The sequence below is a fragment of the Theropithecus gelada genome, chromosome 11, assembly GCF_003255815.1.
Source record: "Theropithecus gelada isolate Dixy chromosome 11, Tgel_1.0, whole genome shotgun sequence".
NCBI lineage: Eukaryota > Metazoa > Chordata > Mammalia > Primates > Cercopithecidae > Theropithecus > Theropithecus gelada.
This window is the reverse complement of record NC_037679.1, coordinates 113529679-113550410: the sequence shown is the minus strand read 5'-3', so window position 1 is coordinate 113550410 and position 20732 is coordinate 113529679. Positions and strand designations below refer to the sequence as shown.

At 40.1% G+C, this 20732-nt stretch overlaps 1 protein-coding gene across 2 annotated transcripts in view; it reads right to left on the bottom strand.

The window, feature by feature from the left end:
- AEBP2 (AE binding protein 2) overlaps positions 1-20732 on the bottom strand; it is an 83671-nt gene that overhangs the window by 31160 nt on the left and 31779 nt on the right. For both annotated transcript variants that reach the window (XM_025402956.1, XM_025402957.1), the window contains exon 3: positions 19072-19179. In XM_025402956.1, coding sequence (XP_025258741.1) covers positions 19072-19179 — 108 coding nt within the window. The remainder of the gene's footprint in view (positions 1-19071; positions 19180-20732) is intronic.

The following is a 20732-nucleotide window of genomic DNA, read 5'->3' as shown; positions in this document are numbered from 1 at the left end:
CCATGATAGGCCCCAGTGTGTGATGTTCCCCTTCCCGAGTCCAAGTGATCTCATTGTTCAGTTCCCACCTATGAGTGAGAACATGCGGTGTTGGTTTTTTGTGGTTTTCAACTGCATTTCTGTAATGATCAATTTAACTTTTAATTTAAAGCCTGAGCCGAGCACAGTGGCTCACGCCTGTAATCCCAATACTTTGGGAGGTTGAGGTGGGTGGATCACTTGAGGCCAGGAGTTCAAGACCAGTCTGGTCAACATGGTGAAATCCCATCTCTAATAAAAATATAAAAATTAGCCGGGGAGGCTGCAGTGAGCTGAGATCATGCCACTGCACTCCAGCCTGGGTAAAAGAGTGAGACTCTGTCTCAAAAAAAAAAAAAAAAAATTAGCTGGGATGGGCATGGTGGCGCAAGCCTGTAACCCAGATACTCAGGAAGCTGAGGCACAAGAATCACTTCAGCCTGGGACGCAGAGTAGCGAGCCAAGATCGTGCCACTGCACGCCAGCCTGGGCAACAGAGTGAGACTCAGTCACAATTTAAAAAAAAAAAAAAGTAAAAAATAAATACATAAAACCTGATACTCAAAATTGCTTGATACTTGAATTGAGAGTGTTTATTTACCCTGATGGGTTAGTTTTGTACCATCCAATACATATATCCATTAGATACATGTAACTTCCGAGCATTTGAAACGTGGCTAGTCTGAATCGAGAAATGTTATAAGTCTCAAATACACACCATATCTGTAAGATTTAGCATCAAAAAGTACAATTTACTGATTTTGTAAATTGATAAAGCTGAAATAATAATATATTAGGTAAAACCAAAGATAATTATTTTCACCTGTTTTTTTATTTTAATGTGGCATTAGGAAATTTAAAACGACATGTGGTTCACATATATTTCTATTACCCAGTGCTACCACAGAATAAGCCATAAAATACTCACTTTCCTCACTTCACTGTTTTAAAAGTTATTATGCCTGTATTTTCTATCTCCTATTGTATAATTGTACATTAATATAAGAAAATCTTTGCAACCGGGTTCCTAGTTTAGTATTGGTTTATTCAACTAAATCTGTTGAAAAAACTCTACATTTCCAATATTAGAATGGCTGACTACAATTAAGGCCAAGGTAACAACAGTTCAGACTTAAACCCTCCAGTATACTATTCAGAGGGATTCTGCGATGACTCCACTCAGGATTATCTGTATATGGTCCCCATAGGGTCTTAGAGTCATTTTGTCCCAGCATCCTTCCAGACACCAAAGAATAGGCCCTAGTAGCACCTAGAACTCAGAGAGTAATCATCAAGAGTTTTAGTCCAAGTGCACACACAATCCCAACACTCTGGGAGGCCAAGGTGGGAAAATCACTTGGAGCCCAGGAGTTTGAGACTAGCCTGGGCAACAAAGGGAGACTCCATCTCTAACCTTCCCCCAACAGAAAAAAAAAAAAAGTTTATTTTAATCATCAATCATTCAGTCCCTGGAAATGAAATCAGTAATGAGAATTCTAACAGAAAATTGTTTTATCTTTTATTTTGGTCATTTATCAATCAAAAATCATTTTTAAAAAGAAGTAAAATTTAGAACTAAAGAGTGCTTATATTAAAGAAAAATGTAATAGAATCACACATATTTCACTTAAATACAAACTCTTCTCTGCTAAAGGAAAAAATAATTTTAGGCATCAATTAATCAACATGCTACAGAATATGAGGCAGAGACAAATCTGCTGTTGCTTCAAATAGTCTAGTACCATCCTCTTTACATGAGCATTTCATGTTGCTGAGTATGGTTTTAGTTTTCAAATATGTTTTATATTTTCACTCATAAATATATCAATTATCACTGAACTCAAGCCACTACACATGGTGTTATGATGAAAAAGAAACCTATTTCAATGATGAGGGAAAAGCTGGTTGTTGAACACTGATATGGTCTGGCTCTGTGTCCCCACCCAAATCTCATCTTGAATTATAATCCCCATGTGTTGAGTGGGAAACCTCCCAGGTGACTGGATCATGGGGGGTGGTTTCCCCGATGCTGTTCTTGTCATAGTGTGAGAGTTCTCACGAGATCTGACGGTTTTAAAAAATGGCAGGTTCCCCTGCACTCTCTCTGCCATCACCTTGTGAAGAAGAGGTACTGCTTTCCCTTTACTGCCACCATGATTGTAATTTTCCTGAGGTCTCCCCAGCCATGCAGAACTGAGTCAATTAAACCTCTTTTGTTTACAAATTACTAAGTCTCAGGTAGTATCTTTATAGCAGTGCGAAAAACAGACTAATACAAACATTGACTGTTTTAAATGTGATCTCCCACTGAAATACCCTATATATTTATGCACGTTGGCCGGGCATGGTGGCTCACACCTGTAATCCCAGCACTTTGGGAGGCCGAGGCAGGTGGATCACCTGAGGTTAGGAGTTCGAGACTAGCTTGGCCAACTTGATGAAACCATGTCTCTACTAAAAATACAAAAATTAGCTGGGCGTGGTGGCAGGTGACTGCAATCCCAGCAACCTTGAGGCTGCAGCAGGAGAACAGTTTGAACCTGGGAGGCGGAGGTTGTGGTGAGTCAAGAGTCCGTCTCAAACAACAACAAAAAAATATGTTAGTGGCCAAGCAGCTTTTCTAAAATTTGAAACACAGAATTACTGAATTGGTTTTTTCTTTTTCCAAACAAATTTATTTGGATGAAGCAATCCTAAGACTGTCTTTGTTAGTACTAAGATCATCGTATTCATATTCCCAGAAGTCCTAGGAAGATCAACAAGGGGCTATCAGAACACAAATCGGAAAGCACCAGTTTTACAGATAATGAGGTGATCAAAGGAAGAAAAAATTCCAAATAGAAATGTTGATTTATTGGTTTCGACAAATACACCAGAGTAACATAATTAACAACCCCAGATTCTGCCTCTGAAATTCGGAATCTGCCACTGACCATGACCACAAACAATATTTAATATGGCTAGGCGCGATGGCTCACGCCTATAATTCCAACACTTTGGCAGGCCTAGGTGAGTGGATCTTAAGATTAAGCCCAGGAGTTCGAGACCAGCCTAGCCAACATAGCGAAACCCTGTCTTTACAAAAAAAAAATATATATATATATATACACACACACACACACACACACACACACATATACAAACTACAAAAATTAGCCAGACGTGTAGCATGTGCCTGTGGTCCCAGCTACTATGGAGACTGAGGTGGGAGGATCACCTGAGCCCAGGAGCCAGAGGTTGCAGTGAGCTGAGATTGCATCACTGCACTCTAGCCTGGGCAACAGAACAAAACTATGCCTCAAAAAAAAAAAAAAATTTAATCTGTTCTTGCCTCAGTTCCATATCTATAAAATGAGGGCAACAAGAGTAATTAACTCAAAGAATTACTGTAAGAATTCATTTAGTTAAAATATGTAATATAATAATATACATATGCAATGTCAAAGGCTCTGCAATGCATCAATCATTTGCTATAATTCTTTCTGACCCTTTCTTCATCTTGCTCACCACAAAACAAACATGAGAAATTTTTTCACCAATTGCATTAACATTTAACTTCTAGAGAGTCAAAGCTCACTAATCAGAAATATTTGTTTTTAAATATTTTCAAACTGCTACCATAATCGCTTATATATATGAAACTACATGCTCTTCCCTAAATAGTTCACTTTTTTAAATGCTCCCTTTTTTGCTATTTTTTATGTTTTTTGAGGTGGGGTCTCGCTCTCTCACCCAGACCAGTGTCGTGGCGTGACCTCAGTTCACCACAACCTCTGCCTCCCAGCTTCAAGTTATTCTCCTGCCTCAGCCTCCCAAATGCCTGAGATTACAGGTGCGTGCTACCACATTCAGCTAATTTTTATATTTTTAGAAAAAACAGGATTTCACCGTGTTGGTCAGACTGGTCTCGAACTCCTGACCTCAATGATCCACCCGCCTTGGCCTCCCAAAGTGCTCGGATAACAGGCGTGAACCACTGTGCCTGGTCCCTTTTTTCTCTTTCAAAAGTCTACATACTTTCTATAACCAGACAGTGGTAATAATTTTACAAAACTGTGAGTATACTAAATAATCACTGAACTGTAGTAACCTTAAAAATGTTAAATTTTATGTGTATAAATTATGTACTTAAAAAAAAATACCTGAAATGATCCCCCTTGTCACCGTAACACAATAGACTCCATTAGAAACAGGGAAGAGGATAACCAAAGACTAGGAGAAGGTTATTTACAATACATATATCTAACAAAAGACATATTCAAAATTTCTGAAGAATTTCTATTAAGTCAATATTAAAAGACAAACCAACCAATTAACACAATTGGCAAAGACTTGAATAGGCACTTCACCCAAAATAGAATATTCAGATACCCATAGCACAAAATGTGGTCAACATCACTGCAAAATGATGAAACAAAAATTAAAGCCACAATGAGATGCCACTATTCATCCACTAGAATGGCCAAAATTAAAAGGATCAGTAGATGCCTGTAATCCCAGCACCTTGAAAGGCCAGGGCAGGTAGATCGCTTGAGGCTGGGAGGTGTGGGTTACATGAACTGAGATCGCACCACTGCACTCCAGCCTGGGTTACAGAAACTTTATCTCAAAAAAAAAAAGAAAGAAAGAAAGAAAATAAAGGACTGGTAGTATTAAGATACTATATAGTTAAGAGGAATGAATATGTGTGTGTAATCAGACGACATTTAAAAACGAATGTCCATGGGGCAACTTGGTTAATAGTAGCCAAAGATGGTCGAGCATGGTGCCTCATGCCTGTAATCCCAGCATTTTGGGAGGTCACAGCGGGAGAATCGCTCGGGCCTGCGAGTCCGAAACCAGCCTGGGCAACAAGGCAAAATCCCGTCTCTACAAAAAACTAGCTGGATGTGGTAGCACACGTCTGTAATCCCAGCTACTTGGGAGACTGTGGTGTGAGTAACATCTGAGCCAGGGAGATAGAGGCTGCAGTCAGTAGAGATCAAGCCACTACACTCCAAACTTGGTGACAGAGGGAGACCCCATCTCAAAAAAAAAAAAAAAAAGCAACCAATGATTGGAAACAATCCAAATGCCCAACAGCAAGTGAATGGATTTATCTGTACAGTGGAATACTACAGAGCAATGTTTTTAAATGACTTCTTCATAAAATCTGTACAAATCTCACTGATATTTTGTTGACTGAACAAAAAGCCAGATACAAGAGTTCACACGACTGAGTTCATAAAGTAAGTATGAAAGAAATTAGAATATAGTCTGCGCAGATGGGTGGAGGGCAGAAGAGAGAGAGCAGCAAAGGACCTTAGAAATCTTGTCTTACTGAAATATTCTCCATCAGGATGGTAGTTACAAATGTGCACACAAACATAAGAAACAAATCGTTAAAACTGTTAAACAAGTGTGCATTAGACACAACTATACATTATAACATATCTTTAAACAAAATGAAAAAAAAAAAAAACAGAGACTCACCTCAAACATCACCTTATCACTTCCACTCTCTATAGTCACCTGCCACTCATCTTCTACTATCCTTTCCCAGCCCCTGTTATAATTTAATTGATCCCTAACCCAGAGAATCTTTCTTTTTTTTTTTTTTTTTTTTTTTTTTTTTTTGAGGCGGAGTCTCCCTCTGTCGCCCAGGCTGGAGTGCAGTGGCCGGATCTCAGCTCACTGCAAGCTCCGCCTCCCAGGTTTACGCCATTCTCCTGCCTCAGCCTCCCGAGTAGCTGGGACTACAGGCGCCCGCCACCTCGCCTGGCTAGATTTTTGTATTTTTTAGTAGAGACGGGGTTTCACCATGTTAGCCAGGATGGTCTTGATCTCCTGACCTTGTGATCCGCCCATCTCGGCCTCCCAAAGTGCTGGGATTACAGGCTTGAGCCACCGCGCCCAGCCCCCAGAGAATCTTTCATAGGTGGCTATTAAATAACTTACATTTCATTATTTAAGTTTCTTTAGATCTGTATAAACCCAGAGACTACAAGTTCCCTGAGTATAGAGGCCTGCCCTTTTTTTTTTTTTTTTTTGAGGCAGGGTCTGTCTCTGTCACCCAGGCTGGAGTGCAGTCTAAGCTCACTGCAGCCCCAATCACCCGGACTCAAGTGATCCTTCCACCTCAGTCTCCTGAGTAGGTGGGTCTACAGGTACACGCCAACACACGTGGCTAATTTTTGTATTTTTTTTTTTTTTGTACAGACAAGGTTTCGTCACTTTGCCCAGGCTGGTCTCAAACCCCTGGGCTTAAGCAATCTGCTTGTGTCAGCCCCGCAAAGTGCTGGGATTACAGGCATGAGCCATGGCACCCTGCCTACTCTGTTTTTCTCATTACCTCATTTCCATAATGCCCAGCATAGTGCCATGTACTTTATACATCAATGTTTCGTTGATTTAAATAATTCCTATGATTCATGTATGGAACAATACCTCACTAAATCATATACCTTAACTTTTTTTCTTTCAAAGACAATTTCTTTCCCCTCTGCAATAGGAAACATCTACGGTTTCTAAGAAGAGGATTTGGAAAAAACAAAAAACAAAAAACATTTGTACAGGCTTTGAAATTAACCTGCATATACATCATCATCAACTAGCAGAATGGCTGCCTTAAAATATACTTACACACACATACACACATGGAAATACACTGAAGATGTAAATGATTTAAAAGATTATTTTACTTTAATAAATAACCTCATATTTATTGTGCACACACTGAACAAGAACTTCATGAGGTAAACAGTACTACCAACTACACATTAGACAGGAAGTTAAGAAAGCAGTTCGCAGTCACATTTCTAGCAAATGTCATGGCCAAGATCTGTAGTATGACTACAAGAAACACTGGGGTGTTAAAGTAATAGGACCTGTGCCCCAGAAAATTAATTAGACCATTTATTTACTTATTTATTCATTCATTCATTTACTACCTGCTTCATTTTTTTCTTCAAAGACCACTTATTTTAAAAAAATAAATTAAGAAAAAAAATCTGAATGGTTAAACATATGAAAAGATGTTCAACCTAACCCATAATGAAAGAAATACTAATTAAAACTATTAAGATGGGCCAGGCATGGTGGCTCACACCTGTAATCCCCAGCACTTTGGGAGGCCAAGGCGTGCAGATCACGAGATCAAGAGATCACGACCATCCTGGCCAACAAGGTGAAACCCCGTTTCCACTAAAAATACAAAAATTAGTTGGGCGTGATGGTGGGTACCTGCAGTCCCAGCTACTCGGGAGGCTGAGGCAGGAGAATCACTTGAACCCGGGAGGCGGAGGTTGCAGTGAGCCGAAATCACACCACTGCACTCCAGCCTGGCAACAGAGTGAGACTCCGTCTCAAAAAAAAAAAAAAAAAAAAAAAAAAAAAAAAAACCAATTAAGATGTAATTTCTCTGACACCAAGGGGGGCGCGGATCACTGGAGGCCAGAAGTCCAAGACCAGTCTGGCCAACGTAGTGAAACACCATCTCTACTAAAAATACCAAAAAAAAAAAACAAAATTGGTTGGGCATTGTGGCGCCTGCCTGTAATCCCAGCTACTCCAGAGGCTGAAGCATGAGAATCAACTGAACTGAGGAGATGGATGTTACAGTGAGCCAACATCGTGCCACTGCGCTCCATCTAGCCTGGGCAACAGAGCCAAATTCTGTATCCCAACAAAAAACAAAAAACAAACCAACAAAAAAAAGATATAATGTCTCACCCATGAGATTAGCAAAAATCCCAAAGTTTGACAATCCCCTCTCAGCAAAGCCTTGGAGACACTCCAACATTAGGCAGACACTCTAACTTTACTGATGATGGCACTAGCTCTAGGGAATGACAATTTGGCAAGTTATCAAAATTGCCAATGTTTACATTAACCTTTGATCCACCTACTCACATCATTTTAGGGGATATTTCCTACATACATAATTATACATGTACAAAATGACACATATTCAGGATTCATCACTATAGCACTATTTCCAACAGCAAGAAAAGAAGCAACCCAAGTGTATCTACAAAGTTTGGGTACAGTCCTAAAATCACACAATGGAAGGCTCGTCGCCTTTTCCAGCTGAAAAAATGAGACTATTCACTATGAACTGATACGAAAAGATCCTAGCATAAAGTACATTCAAAAAGCAAGATACAAACAATCGGGAGGAGGAAGATGGATTTAGAAGAAAGGTCTACCATGCAGCTCCCACTCTGGCAGAGAGAACACCACGTAGAGACGCACACCGTGAACTTTTGCTTCAAGAACCACCCCAGGAATATATCAGGCAAACTGAAAAAATTCACAGATCCTTTGAAAGAAGCGGTACACTGCTGCAAATTTCATGAGACAGGTAAAAAATTGTGAGTCCCCAAAACGTAAGAGAAGGAAAACCTGCCTCCAAACACACATCCCCACTGGGGAATCTGAAAATCCAGATCATGGGAGAAGGATTCAACCTTACCTAGGGCTGAAATAGATTTAAGGGAACCGTGCAAAATACAAAAGTAGAAGCAGCAGTGGGAAATGCCTTGTAAGCATTCCCAGCCTCTAGCTAGAGCCCAGGGAAGCCATCCCTGACTGTATCTCACAAGGGTACTAGCAGAAGACAGCCAGTAGAATTAGGGAAGGGTCACAGGGCAAAAGAAACTTCAAATGAGATTAGTAACCATTTCAGCTGGACATGGATTTTCTTGAGCAAAAAAGGGAGGTGGGTGGGAACAGTTACCAGTGCAGAGCTGCTCACAGAGTAGGCGGATGGGAAGGGGTGAGGTCTGAAGGCCTTGCTTTCTCAGCAGGGAAGCCTGGGGCAAGGTCTGAGCGGGAAACCAAGGGAGTGAGAGTGGCTTCACCCACTGCGTGGGAGCTGAATGAGGTCTCTCGCAACCAGGTCTCTCACAATCCCCCATTTCGCTGGTAAACTATATGACACAGCAGAGGCAGCGAAAATCCCCTGTGGAACATAACCCGACTGGCCTGAGAACCAACACCCTATCTCCCACAGTGGCTGTGGCAAGCAGAACCCAAGGAAAGTGAGTCTGAGCCTAATTCCACCTAACCCTGCTCCCACCTGATGGTATTTCTCTACCTGCCCCTTTAGCTGAACAGGAAACACAGCCCCACCCATCTCCCAAGAAACCAAAATACTTGCCCAGACCAACTTAGGGCAGGCAATCTCCCTATTTACTACTACTGCAGCTAGTGCTCTCTTCAAAGTGTCACCTCCTGGCTGGAGGCCAACCAACTGAGGCCATTAGAGCAACTCAGGACAGAATAACCCAGATCCCAAGAAGGGGAAAACAGCAGCTAATTCCACTGCCTGCAACATCCTGGCCAGCCAGAGGTCCTGAGTGTGTCCACATTACAAGCTCACTGCTAGCATAACCAGTATTCAAGAAAGCAAGTACACTAAACATATCTACAACCGAAGACTATCAAAGAGTCCACTTCACTCCCCTGTGCCACCTCCACCAGAGCAGGTGCTGGTATCCACAAGCTTGGAGACCTGAAGATGAATCACATCACCAGTCTCCTTGTAGGCATTCCCCAGCACCATCCCAGAGCCTGGTAGCCCTGCTGCTGGATGGCTATACCCAGAAGAGGAATAACAATCACCGCAGTCCAGCTCTCAGGAAGCCCCATCCCTAGAGGAAGTGGGAGACAGCAAGCCCTGAGATCCGGTCTTTTCCACTGAAATACTCTAAACAAATGAGAAGGAACCAGAAAAGTAATTCTGGTAATACAACAAAACAGGGTTCTATAACCCCAGCAATGTATCCAAACCAAGAAGAAATTTCTGAATTTCCAGATAAAGAATTCAGAAGGTTGATTATTAAGCTACTCAAGGAAATATGAGAGAAAGGTGAAAACTAAATTAAAGACAACAGTACAGGATATGCACAAAAAATTCTCCAGAGAAAAAGACATCATAAAGAAACAGCAATCACAACGGCTAGAAATAAAAGACACACTTAGAGAAACAGAAAATGCACTGGAGGCTGGGCACCATAGCTCATGCCTGTAATCCCAGCACTGCGGGAGGCTGTGGCGGGCAGATCACCTGAGGTCGGGAGTTCAAGGCTAGCCTTGCCACCATGGTGAAACCCCATCTCTACTAAAAGTACAAAAATTAGCCAGCGATGTTGGGGTGCACCGGTAACCCCAGCTACTCAGGAGGATGAGGCACAAGAATCACTTGAACCCAGGAAGTGGAGGTTGCAGGTTGCCATAAGCCAAGATTGTGCCACTGCACTCCAGTCTAGGTGACAGAATGAGACTCTGCCTCAAAAAATAAAAAAAATAAAAAAAAGGACGGACGGACGGAAGAAAGGAAGGAAGGAAGGACAATCACAACTTGCAACTTCTAGAAATAAAAGGCACACTTAGAGAAACAGAAAATGCACTGGAGGCCAGGCATGGTGGCTCATGCCTGTAATTCCAGCACTTTGGGAGGCAGAGGCGGGTGGATCACGTGAAGTCAGGAGTTCAAGACCAGCCTGGCCAAGATGATGAAACCCTGTCTCTACTAAAAAAAAAAATACAAAAATTAGCTGGGCGTGGTGGTGGGCACCTGTAATCCCAGTTACTCGGGAGGATGACGCAAGAGTATCACTTGAACCTGGGAGGCGGAGGCTGCAGTGAGTGGAGATAGCACCACCGCACTCCAGCCTGGGCAACAGAGTGAGACTTGGTCTCCCCCCAAAAAAAAAAGATGGGGGCCAGGCGCGGTGGCTCAAGCCTGTAATCCCAGCACTTTGGGAGGCCGAGACAGGCGAATCACGAGGTCAGGAGATCGAGACCATCCTGGCTAACACAGTGAAAGCCCGTCTCTACTAAAAAATACAAAAAACTATCCAGGTGTGGTGGTGGGCGCCTGTAGTCCCAGCTACTCGGGAGGCTGAGGCAGGAGAACGGTGTGAACCCGGGAGGCGGAGCTTGCAGTGAGCTGAGATCCGGCCACTGCACTCCAGCCTGGGCGACAGAGCGAGACTCCGTCTCAAAAAAAAAAAAAAAAAGATGCACTGGAAAGTTTCAACAACAGGCTAGAACAAGTAGAAGAAAGAATTTCAGAGCTCAAAGACAAGGCTTTCAAAATAACCCAATCAAAGACAAAGACAAAGAAAAGATAATTTTAAAAAAAATTAACAAAGTATCCACGAAATGTGGGATTACATCAAACAACCAAACCTAAGAATAACTGGTGTTTCTGAAAAAGAAGAGAAATCTACAAGTTTGGAAAACTTACTTGAGGGGAATAACTGAGGAAAACTTCCCTGGCCTTGCTAAAGATGTAGACATCCAAATACAAGAAGCTCAAAGAACTGCTGAGAAATTCATCGCAAAAAGATCATCACCTAGGCACACAGTCATCAGGTTATCTGAAGTCAAGATGCAGTAAAGAATATTAAGAGCTATGGGACAAAAGCATCAGATAACCTATAAAGAAAAACCTATCAGATTAACAGCAGATTTCTCAGCAGAAACCTTACAAGCCAGAAGAGACTGGGGTCCCATCTTCAGCTGCCTGAAACAAAATAATTATCAGCCAAGAATACTGTATCCAGCAAAACTAAGCTTCATAAATGAAGGAGAAATCAAGTCTTTTTCAGACAAACAAAGGCTAAGAGAATTTGCCACTACCAAGCCAGCACTACAAGAAATGCTAAAAGAAGTTCTAAATCTTGAAATAAAAGCTCAAAACACACCAAAACAGAACCTCCTCGGCTGGGCGCAGTGGCTCATGCCTGTAATCCCCGCACTTTGGGAGGCCGAAGTGGGCAGATCACCTGAGGTCAGGAGTTCAAGACCACCCTGGCCAACATGGCAAAACCCTGTCCCTACTAAAAAATACAAAAATGAGCCAGGTGTGGTGGTAGGCACCTATAATCCCAGCTACTTGGGAGGGTGAGGCAGACAGAATTGCTTGAACCCGAGAGGCTGAGGTTGCAGAGAGCCAAGATTGCATCACTGCATTCCAGTCTGGGCAACAGAGCAAGACTCCATGACAAAAACAAGACAAAAAAGAATCTCCTTAAAGCATAAATCTCACAGGACTTATAAAACAATAACACAATGAAGGAAAAAAAAAAAAACAGCTATTAAGGCAACAACAAGCATGATGAATACAACAGTGCTTCATATCTCAATCCTAATGCCGAATGTAAATAGCCTAAATGCTACATTTAAAAGATAGAGAATGGGAGAATGGATAAAATTCCACCAACTAAGTATCTGCTGTCTTCAAGAGACTCACCTAACACATAAGGACTCACATAAACTTAAAGTAAAGGGGTGGAAAAAGATACTCCATGCAAATAGAAACCAAAAGCAAGCAGACGTAGCTATTATTGTATCAGACAAAACAGACTTGAAAGCAACAATAGTAAAAAAAACAAAAAAAAACCACACACACACACAAAGAGGGACATTAAATAATAAAAGAATTAGTCCAATAGGAAAATAACAATCCTAAATATATATGCATCCAACTGGAGCTCCCAAATTCATAAAATTACTAGACCTAAGAAATAAGACAGACAGCAACACAATAAACACAGCAAATAACAATCCTAGCAACATAATAATGTAATAATAATTGTATCTTGACTTTAGATAACCTGATGACTGTGTGCCTAGGTGATGATCTTTTTGCGATAAATTTCTCAGCTGTTCTTTGAGCTTCTTATATTTGGATGTCTACATCTCTAGCAAGGCCAGGGTAAGTTTTCCTCAGTTATTCCCCTCAAGTAAGTTTTCCAAGTAATAGCGGGAGACTTCAATACTCCACTGACAGCATTAGACAGGTCATCAAGACCAAAAGTAAACAAAGAAATAATGGATTTTAAACTACACCTTGTAACAAATGAACTTAACAAGTATTTACAGAACATTCTATCCAAAAACTGTAGAATATACTTTTTTTTTTTTTGAGGCCTGTCACCCAGACTAAAGTGCAGTGGCGCAATCTTGGCTCACTGCAATCTCTGCCTCCCAGGCTCAGTCAATCCTCCCACCTCAGCCTCCCGAGTAGCTGGAACTACAAGTATGCACCACCATGTTCAGCTAATCCTTTGTTTTTTGTTGAGACAAGGTTTCACCATGTTGCCCAGGCTGGTCTCAAACTCCTGAGCTAAAGCCATCCACCTGCTTTGGCCTCCCAAAGTGTGAGACCTACCATGCCTGGCCAGGATATACATTATTTTCATCAGGACATGGATAGACCAAGACAGACCATATGACAGGTCACAAAACAAGTCTCTATAAATTTAAGAAAATCTAAATTATATCAAGTATCCTATCAGACCACAGTGGAATGAAACTGGAAATTAACTCCAAAAGGAACCCTGAAAACTATACAAATACATGGAAATTAAATAATCTGCTCTGGAATAATCCTTGAGTCAACAATGAAATCAAGGTGGAAATTAAAAAATTATTTGAACAATAATATAATGTCACAACTTATCAAAACCACTGGGATACAGCAAAAGCGGTGCTAAGAGGACAAGTTCAAGCATTAAATGCCTACATCAAATGCCAGACAAGGTGGTTCACGCCTGTAATCCCAGCACTTTAGGAGGCCTAGGCAGGTGGATCACCTGAGGTCAGGAGTTTGAGACCAATCTAGGCCACATGGTGAAACCCTGTAAAAATACTAAACTTAGCTGGGTATGGTAGCCCACACCTGTAATCTCAGCTTACCTGGGAGGCTGAGACAGGAGACTCACTTGAACCTAGGAAGCAGAGGTTGCAGTGAGCTGAGATCATGCCACTGCACTCCAGCCTGGACGATAGAGTGAGACTCTGTCTCAAAAAAAAGAAAAAAAGAAAAAGAAAAGTCTGAAAGGTCACAAATAGGCAATCTAAGGTCATACCTCAAGGAACTACAGAAACAAGAAAGAACAAACAAAACCCAAACCCAGCAGAAGAAAATAAATAAATAACAAAGATTAGAACAGTGCTAAATGAAACCAAAAGAACAACAAAAATACAAAAGATAAATGAACAAGCTGGTTCTTTGAAAAGATAAAATTGATAAACCATTAATGAGACTAACCAAGAAAAGAAGAAAGATACCTAAATAAGCTCAATTAGAAACAAAATGAAAGATATTACAACCGATACCACAGAAATACAAAGATGATTCAAGGCTACTATGAATACCTTTACATGCACAAACTAGAAAATCTAAAGGAGAGAATAAACTCTGGGAAATATACAACCCTCCTAGATTACATCAGAAGAAATAAAAACTCTGAACAGACCAATAACAAGTAGAGAGATTGAAACAGTATAATAAATTGTCAACACAAAGTCTGGGACCAGTTGGATTCACAGATGAATTCTATCAGACATTCAAAAAGACTTGGTGCCATTCTTAATGAAACTATTCCAAAAGACAGAGAAAGAAGGAATCCTCCCCTAAATCATTCTATGAAGCCAGTATCACCCTAATACCAAAATCAGGAAAGGACATAACAAAAAAATAAATCTACAGACCAACATCCCCGATAACATAGATGCAAAAATCCTCAACAAAATACTAGCTAACCGAATCCAACAGCCTATCAAAAATCAGCGGGTTTCATACCATGGATGCAGGGATGGTTTAACATCCACAAGTCAGTAAATGTGATGTATCACATAAAAAGAATTTTTTAAAAAATCATGTGATCTCAACAGATGCAGAAAAAGCATATAACAAAAAAATCCAGCATCCCTTTATGATTAAAACCCTCAGCAAAACTGGCATAGAAGTAACATACCTTAACGTAATAAAATGCATATATTACAAACCCACAGCCCATATTCTACTGAACAGGAAAAAGTTGAAAGCATTCACCGTGAGAAATGAGAAGACAAGGATGTCCACTCTTACCACTTCCATTCAGCGTAAGTACTGGATGTCCTAGCCAGAGCAATCAGAGAAAAGAAATAAAGGACATCCAAATAGGTAAAGAGGAAGTCAAACTGTCGCTGTTTGCTGATGATATGATCGTATATCTAGAAAACCCTAAAGACTCATCCAAAAAGCTTGTAGTCTGATAAACAAATTCAGTAATCTTTCAGGATACAAAACCAATGTAAATTAGTAGCACTGCTCTACACCAACAATGACGAAGTTGAGAAAAAATCAAGAATTTAACCCCTATTACAACACCTACAAAAAAATAAAATACTTAGGAATACACCTAACCAAGGAGGTGAAAGATGTCTACAAACAAAACTACAAAACACTGCTGAAAGAAATCATCAACACCACCAACAAATGAAAACACATCCCATGCTCAGGGATGGGTAGAATTAATATTGCAAAAATGACAATACTGCCAAAAGCAATCTACAGATTCAATGCAGTTCCCATCAAAGTACTATCATCAATCTTCACAGAACTAGAAACAATCCTAAAATTCATATGGAACCGGAAGAGAGCCCAGATAGACAAAGCAAGACTAAGCAAAAAGAATAAATCTGGAGGCATCACATTATCTGACTTTCTATACTGCAAGGCTATGGTTACCAAAACAACACGGTCCTGGAATAAAATAGACACACAGACCAACATAATAGAGATCCCAAAAATTAAAGTCAAATATTGGTGACTCACGCGTGTAATCCCAGCATTTTGGGAGGCCTAAGCAGGCAGACCACTTCAGGTCAGGAGTTCGAGACCAGCCTGACCAACAGGGTAAAACCCTGTTTCTACTAAAAATACAAAAATTAGCTAGACATGGTGGCAGGCACTTGTAATCCCAGCTACTCAGGAGTCTGAGGCGGGAGAATTGCTTGAACTTGGGAGGCAGAGGTTGCAGTGAGACAAGATCACGCCACTGCACTCTGGTCTGGGTGACAGAGTGAGACTGAGTCTCTAAAAAATAAACACAAAAAACCATAAAGTGGGGAAAGGATACCCTTTGCAACAAATGCTGCTGGGATAACTGCCAAGCCACATGCAGAAGAATGAAACTGGATCCTCATTTCTCACCTTACACAAAAATCAACTCAAGATGGAGCAAAGACTTAAATCTAACACCTTAAACCATAAAAATTCTGGAAGATAACATTGGAAAAACTCTTCCAGACATTGGCTTAGGCACAGTGTTTATGACCAAGAACCCTAAAGCAAATGCAACAAGAACAAAAATAAACAGATGAAACCTAATTAAACTAAAGCTTCTGCACATAAAAAGAAATAATCAGCAGAATAAACAGACGACCCACAGAATGGGAGAAAATATTTGCAAACTATGCATCCAACAAAAGACTAGTGTCCAGAATCAATAAGGAACTAAAAACAAATCAAGAAGAAAAAAAGAATAATAATCCCATCGAAAAGTGGGCAAATGACATGAATAAGCATTTCTCAAAAGAAGATATACAACACAATACCACCTTATTGCTGGAAGAATGGCCACAATTTAAAAGGCAAAAAACAATGGATGTTGGCATGGATATGGTGAAAAGGGAACACTTTTACACTGCTGGTGAAAATATAAACTAATACAACCACCATAGAAAACCGTACAGAGATTTCTTAAATACCTAAAAGTAGAACTACCATTTGATCCTGCAATCCCACCACTGGGTACCTATCCAGAGGGAAAAAAGTCATTATATGAAAAAGACACTTGCACACATGTTTATAGCAGCACAACTTGCAACTGCAAAACTGGACCCAGTGTAAATGTCCTTCAATCAATAAGTGGATAAAGAAAATGTGATATAGATACACACACACACACACACACACACACACACCCCATGGAATACTATTCAAGCCATAAAAAGGAACAAAATATGGCTTTCACAGAAACCTGGATGGAGTTGGAGACCATTAGTCTAAATGAAGTAATTCAGGAAAGGAAAACCAAGTATCATTTTGTTCTCATTTGTAATTAGGAGCTAAGCTGTGAGTAGGCATAAGAATGATATAATAGACTTTGGGGACTAGGAGGGAAGGGTGGGGGTGGTTAGGTATAAAAGACTACACACTGGGTACAGTGTACGCAGCTCAGGTGACAGGTGCACCAAAATCTCAGAAATCACCACTAAGGAATTTATTCAATGTAACCAAAAACCACCTGCTACCCAAAAACTATTCAAATTAGGGCCAGATGTGGTTAATCCCAGCACTTTGGGAGGCCGAGGTAGGCGGATCACGAGGTCAAGAGTTCAAGATCAGCCTGGCCAACATGGTGAAACCCCATCTCTACTAAGAATACAAAAATTTTCTGGGCGTGATGGCATGTGCCTGTAATCCCAGCTACTCGGGAGGCTGAGGCAGGAGAATCGCTTGAACCCAAGAGGGGGAGGTTGCAGTGAGCCAAGATCATGCCACTGCACTCCAGCCTGAGCGACAGAGCAAGACTCCATCTTGTGGTGGGGGGGAAGACTATTCAAATTAAAACAAAAAAGCAAGGTACATATATACCATATAATATTTCAAGAATGGAAGAAACTTGGTTTATAGAAAAACAAGTAATCTGTGTATTTAAAGCTGCTCTAAAATTAAGTTTGTTTCTTTTTAAAGCAAGGTACAGACAGTAATTTACTAGACTTTGGGTAAGAAAGGAGAATGAGACTACGTATTTATCTGCTTGTGGATGCATAAGGAAGTACTAGAAAAAATCACAAGAAACAAATAATAATTACATATTTGGGAGGAAGGAGGGAAACAGGAACAAGAGAGAGACAAATAATTCTTACTGTAAACTTTTGTTATAATGTTTTGTTGATTGTTTTTTCCAAAAAAGTTGTTTTTAAAAGCAACTCCACAAGAATTACCTCACTCTCTACAAAACCCAAGGGAAGTTACTGGCACAGTATTCATTCCAGTAAATGTGGTTTTAATAACTATTAAACTCCTTTAAACACAAACTTTTAATCTCTATGGTATATGCTACTTTCCATAAATAGAAACCAAAATATTTTTCATAAAGATAAATGGAAAAGATTTTTGCAGAAACTTGCTCTTTATAAAGATTTCCCAGAATACATCTAATTTGACAAAAGTGATTTACAACTAATTACAACTAAACTCAGTAGTGTGACCTCAAAACTGAGTGAAAGGAATCAAGTCCTTTAATGTCCTACAACTTATTTATTTTATATAATAGTCAATGTTGTTTGCTAATGAAAATGTCAAAACCTTTGACAGTAAGAAAACATAACCAGACCACCAAGTATTAAAAAAAACCAACATGGCTTCCATTCATTAGTCTACCACTAGCTATTTTCAAGACCCTAATCCAACAGCAACACTTCTGTACTTCAAATAGAAAAAAACAGATCAAACGGGCTTAATCTCCATCTACTTTTGAAATTCAATGTATGTACAAGAATGTTAAAACAAATGGTTGTTTTTAAAAAAATTTAGAGGAGCAAAATTATGCCTATTAGGAAACATGTCAGCTTAAGCTAACATTTAAAAGAAAACAACAGGCCGGGCGCGGTGGCTCATGCCTGTAATCCCAGCACTTTGGGAGGCCGAGGCAGACGGATCACGAGGTCAGGAGATTGAAACCATCCTGGCCAACATGATGAAACCCTGTCTCTACTAAAATACAAAAAATTAGGCGGGTGTGGTGGCGGGCACCTGTAGTCCCAGCTACTCGGGAGGCTGAGGCAGAAGAATGGTGTGAACCTGGGAGGCGGAGCTTGCAGCGAGCTGAGATCGCACCACCGCCCTCCAGCCTGGCAACAGAGCGAGACTCTCTCAAAAAAAAAAAAAAAAGCCAGCCAGGCACAGTGGCTCACGCCTGTAATCCCACCACTTTGGGTGGCTGAGGCGGGAGAATCACCTGAGGTCAAGGGTTTGAGACCAGCCTGGCCAACATGGTGAAACACCATCTCTACTAAAAGTACAAAAATTAGCCAGGTGTGGTGGCATACGCCTGTAGTCCCAGCTACTCAGGAGGATGAGGCAGGAAAATCGCTTGAACACAACAGGTGGAGGCTGCAGGGAGCCAAGATGGCACCACTGCACTCCAGCCTGGGCAACAGAGTGAGACTCTGTGTCATAAATAAATAAACAAATAAATAAAATTTATACACATACATCCTTACCTTGAAAGGTTTGTCTCCACTGTGTGTCAGCATATGCCTTTGTAACCAACTTTGACTGGTAGATGGAGTGTTATATACTTTACAACCTTTCCATAGGCAAACAAATACCTGTTAAGAAAAACAAAGCCATATTAATTTTCATGACTTATCTCAAGAAGAGTTTGATTCCTCATACATTCAAATTAACATGTTACAAGTCTTCAACTGACAAGAGCTATAGAATGTACAAGCCAATCAAAATGCTTAATATAAACTGTCAAAACATCCTAGTATGAGCCACCCTTAATGCTACTGACCACACCTTCAGTAAGGAATAGGAACACATCACAGAATACCATTCAGAAGGAAACATATATAACATTAGCAATATATCCCTCGGAACTGAGACCATGGGCCATTATTTACATTTTTGTATTTACTGCACAAAAGAACAAACATCTATTAATTTTAAATAGCAGGAAAATATAAAGGCATAAAAAATTAATGAAATGACCAATAAATATTAATTAGAAGACACTGGTATTTTCAACTTCAAAGAATGAATGAAAATTATCAAATTACAATTTTTTACTGGTGATATCCTGGTCTCACAAGCATACTAACAATATTTGTTCTTATATTGTTGTAATCATGAAGAATTATTTCTATCTCGATTATGACATAGAGACATATTCGAGACCCTGTCTGAAATATGAAATTTTGTTATGAAACAAATTGAATACAAAATATTAAGTTAATATAGTAATAAAAACAACAGACATGAGCTACCATACTTTCATCACAGATCCACATTCTAGGTTCAGGGTACTAAGTATAACTAGGTGTGGAAAGCACCAAAACTAACAAACTAATCTTTATCATCTTCCTACCAGTGACATGTCAGTTTCCTAACTGATGATATTGCCATCAAACCAAACACTGAAAACTGCTTCCCAACATCAGGAAAAAAAGAGTCTACCACAATCATTATCTTGAAAGAACCATTTAAAGGCTCTGTTCTTTTCTAAGGTAAGAACAATCACAGAGTCACACTTTGAAGACTGTAATACACTACATACATATAGAACACAAGACAGATATACAATCTTTCTTCAGCCAGCCTAAAATAAAAATTTTTAATAGACTAGAAAAACTGACAGTCTATAAACAAATAATTGAGGTCAATTTTTACTCAAAAACAATATCATCTTATGTCAAATAGGTATAACAAGGTAATACCAACACTGCCATTTGACAAGACTGTTTAGAGAAGTTACTACATCCTGACTCCACAACGAATTTGCTAGTTTCTTTAAGTATGAGATAAAGGAACTCATAACATTACCTCCTTTAAACTCAAAATTCCCAACCCTAGAACATGTTTATAAACTAATGGCCAAGGTTCTCAGAGTTAAAAGTAACTTTTAAAAATAAATCTAGGAACAGAAAAAAATACAAAGCAATACTTATATGCACCCGATGTGGTGGCTCACACCGGCAATTTCAGCACTCTGGGAGGCCGATGGGGAGGGCTTGAGCTCAGGAGTTCGAGACCAGCCTGGGCAACATGGCAAAACCCTGTCTCTGCAAAAGTAACAAAAAAAATTGGCTAGGCATAATGGCATATGCACCTGTAGTCCCAGCTACTCAGGGGCGGTAGGCGGGGGGTGCGGTAGCTGAGG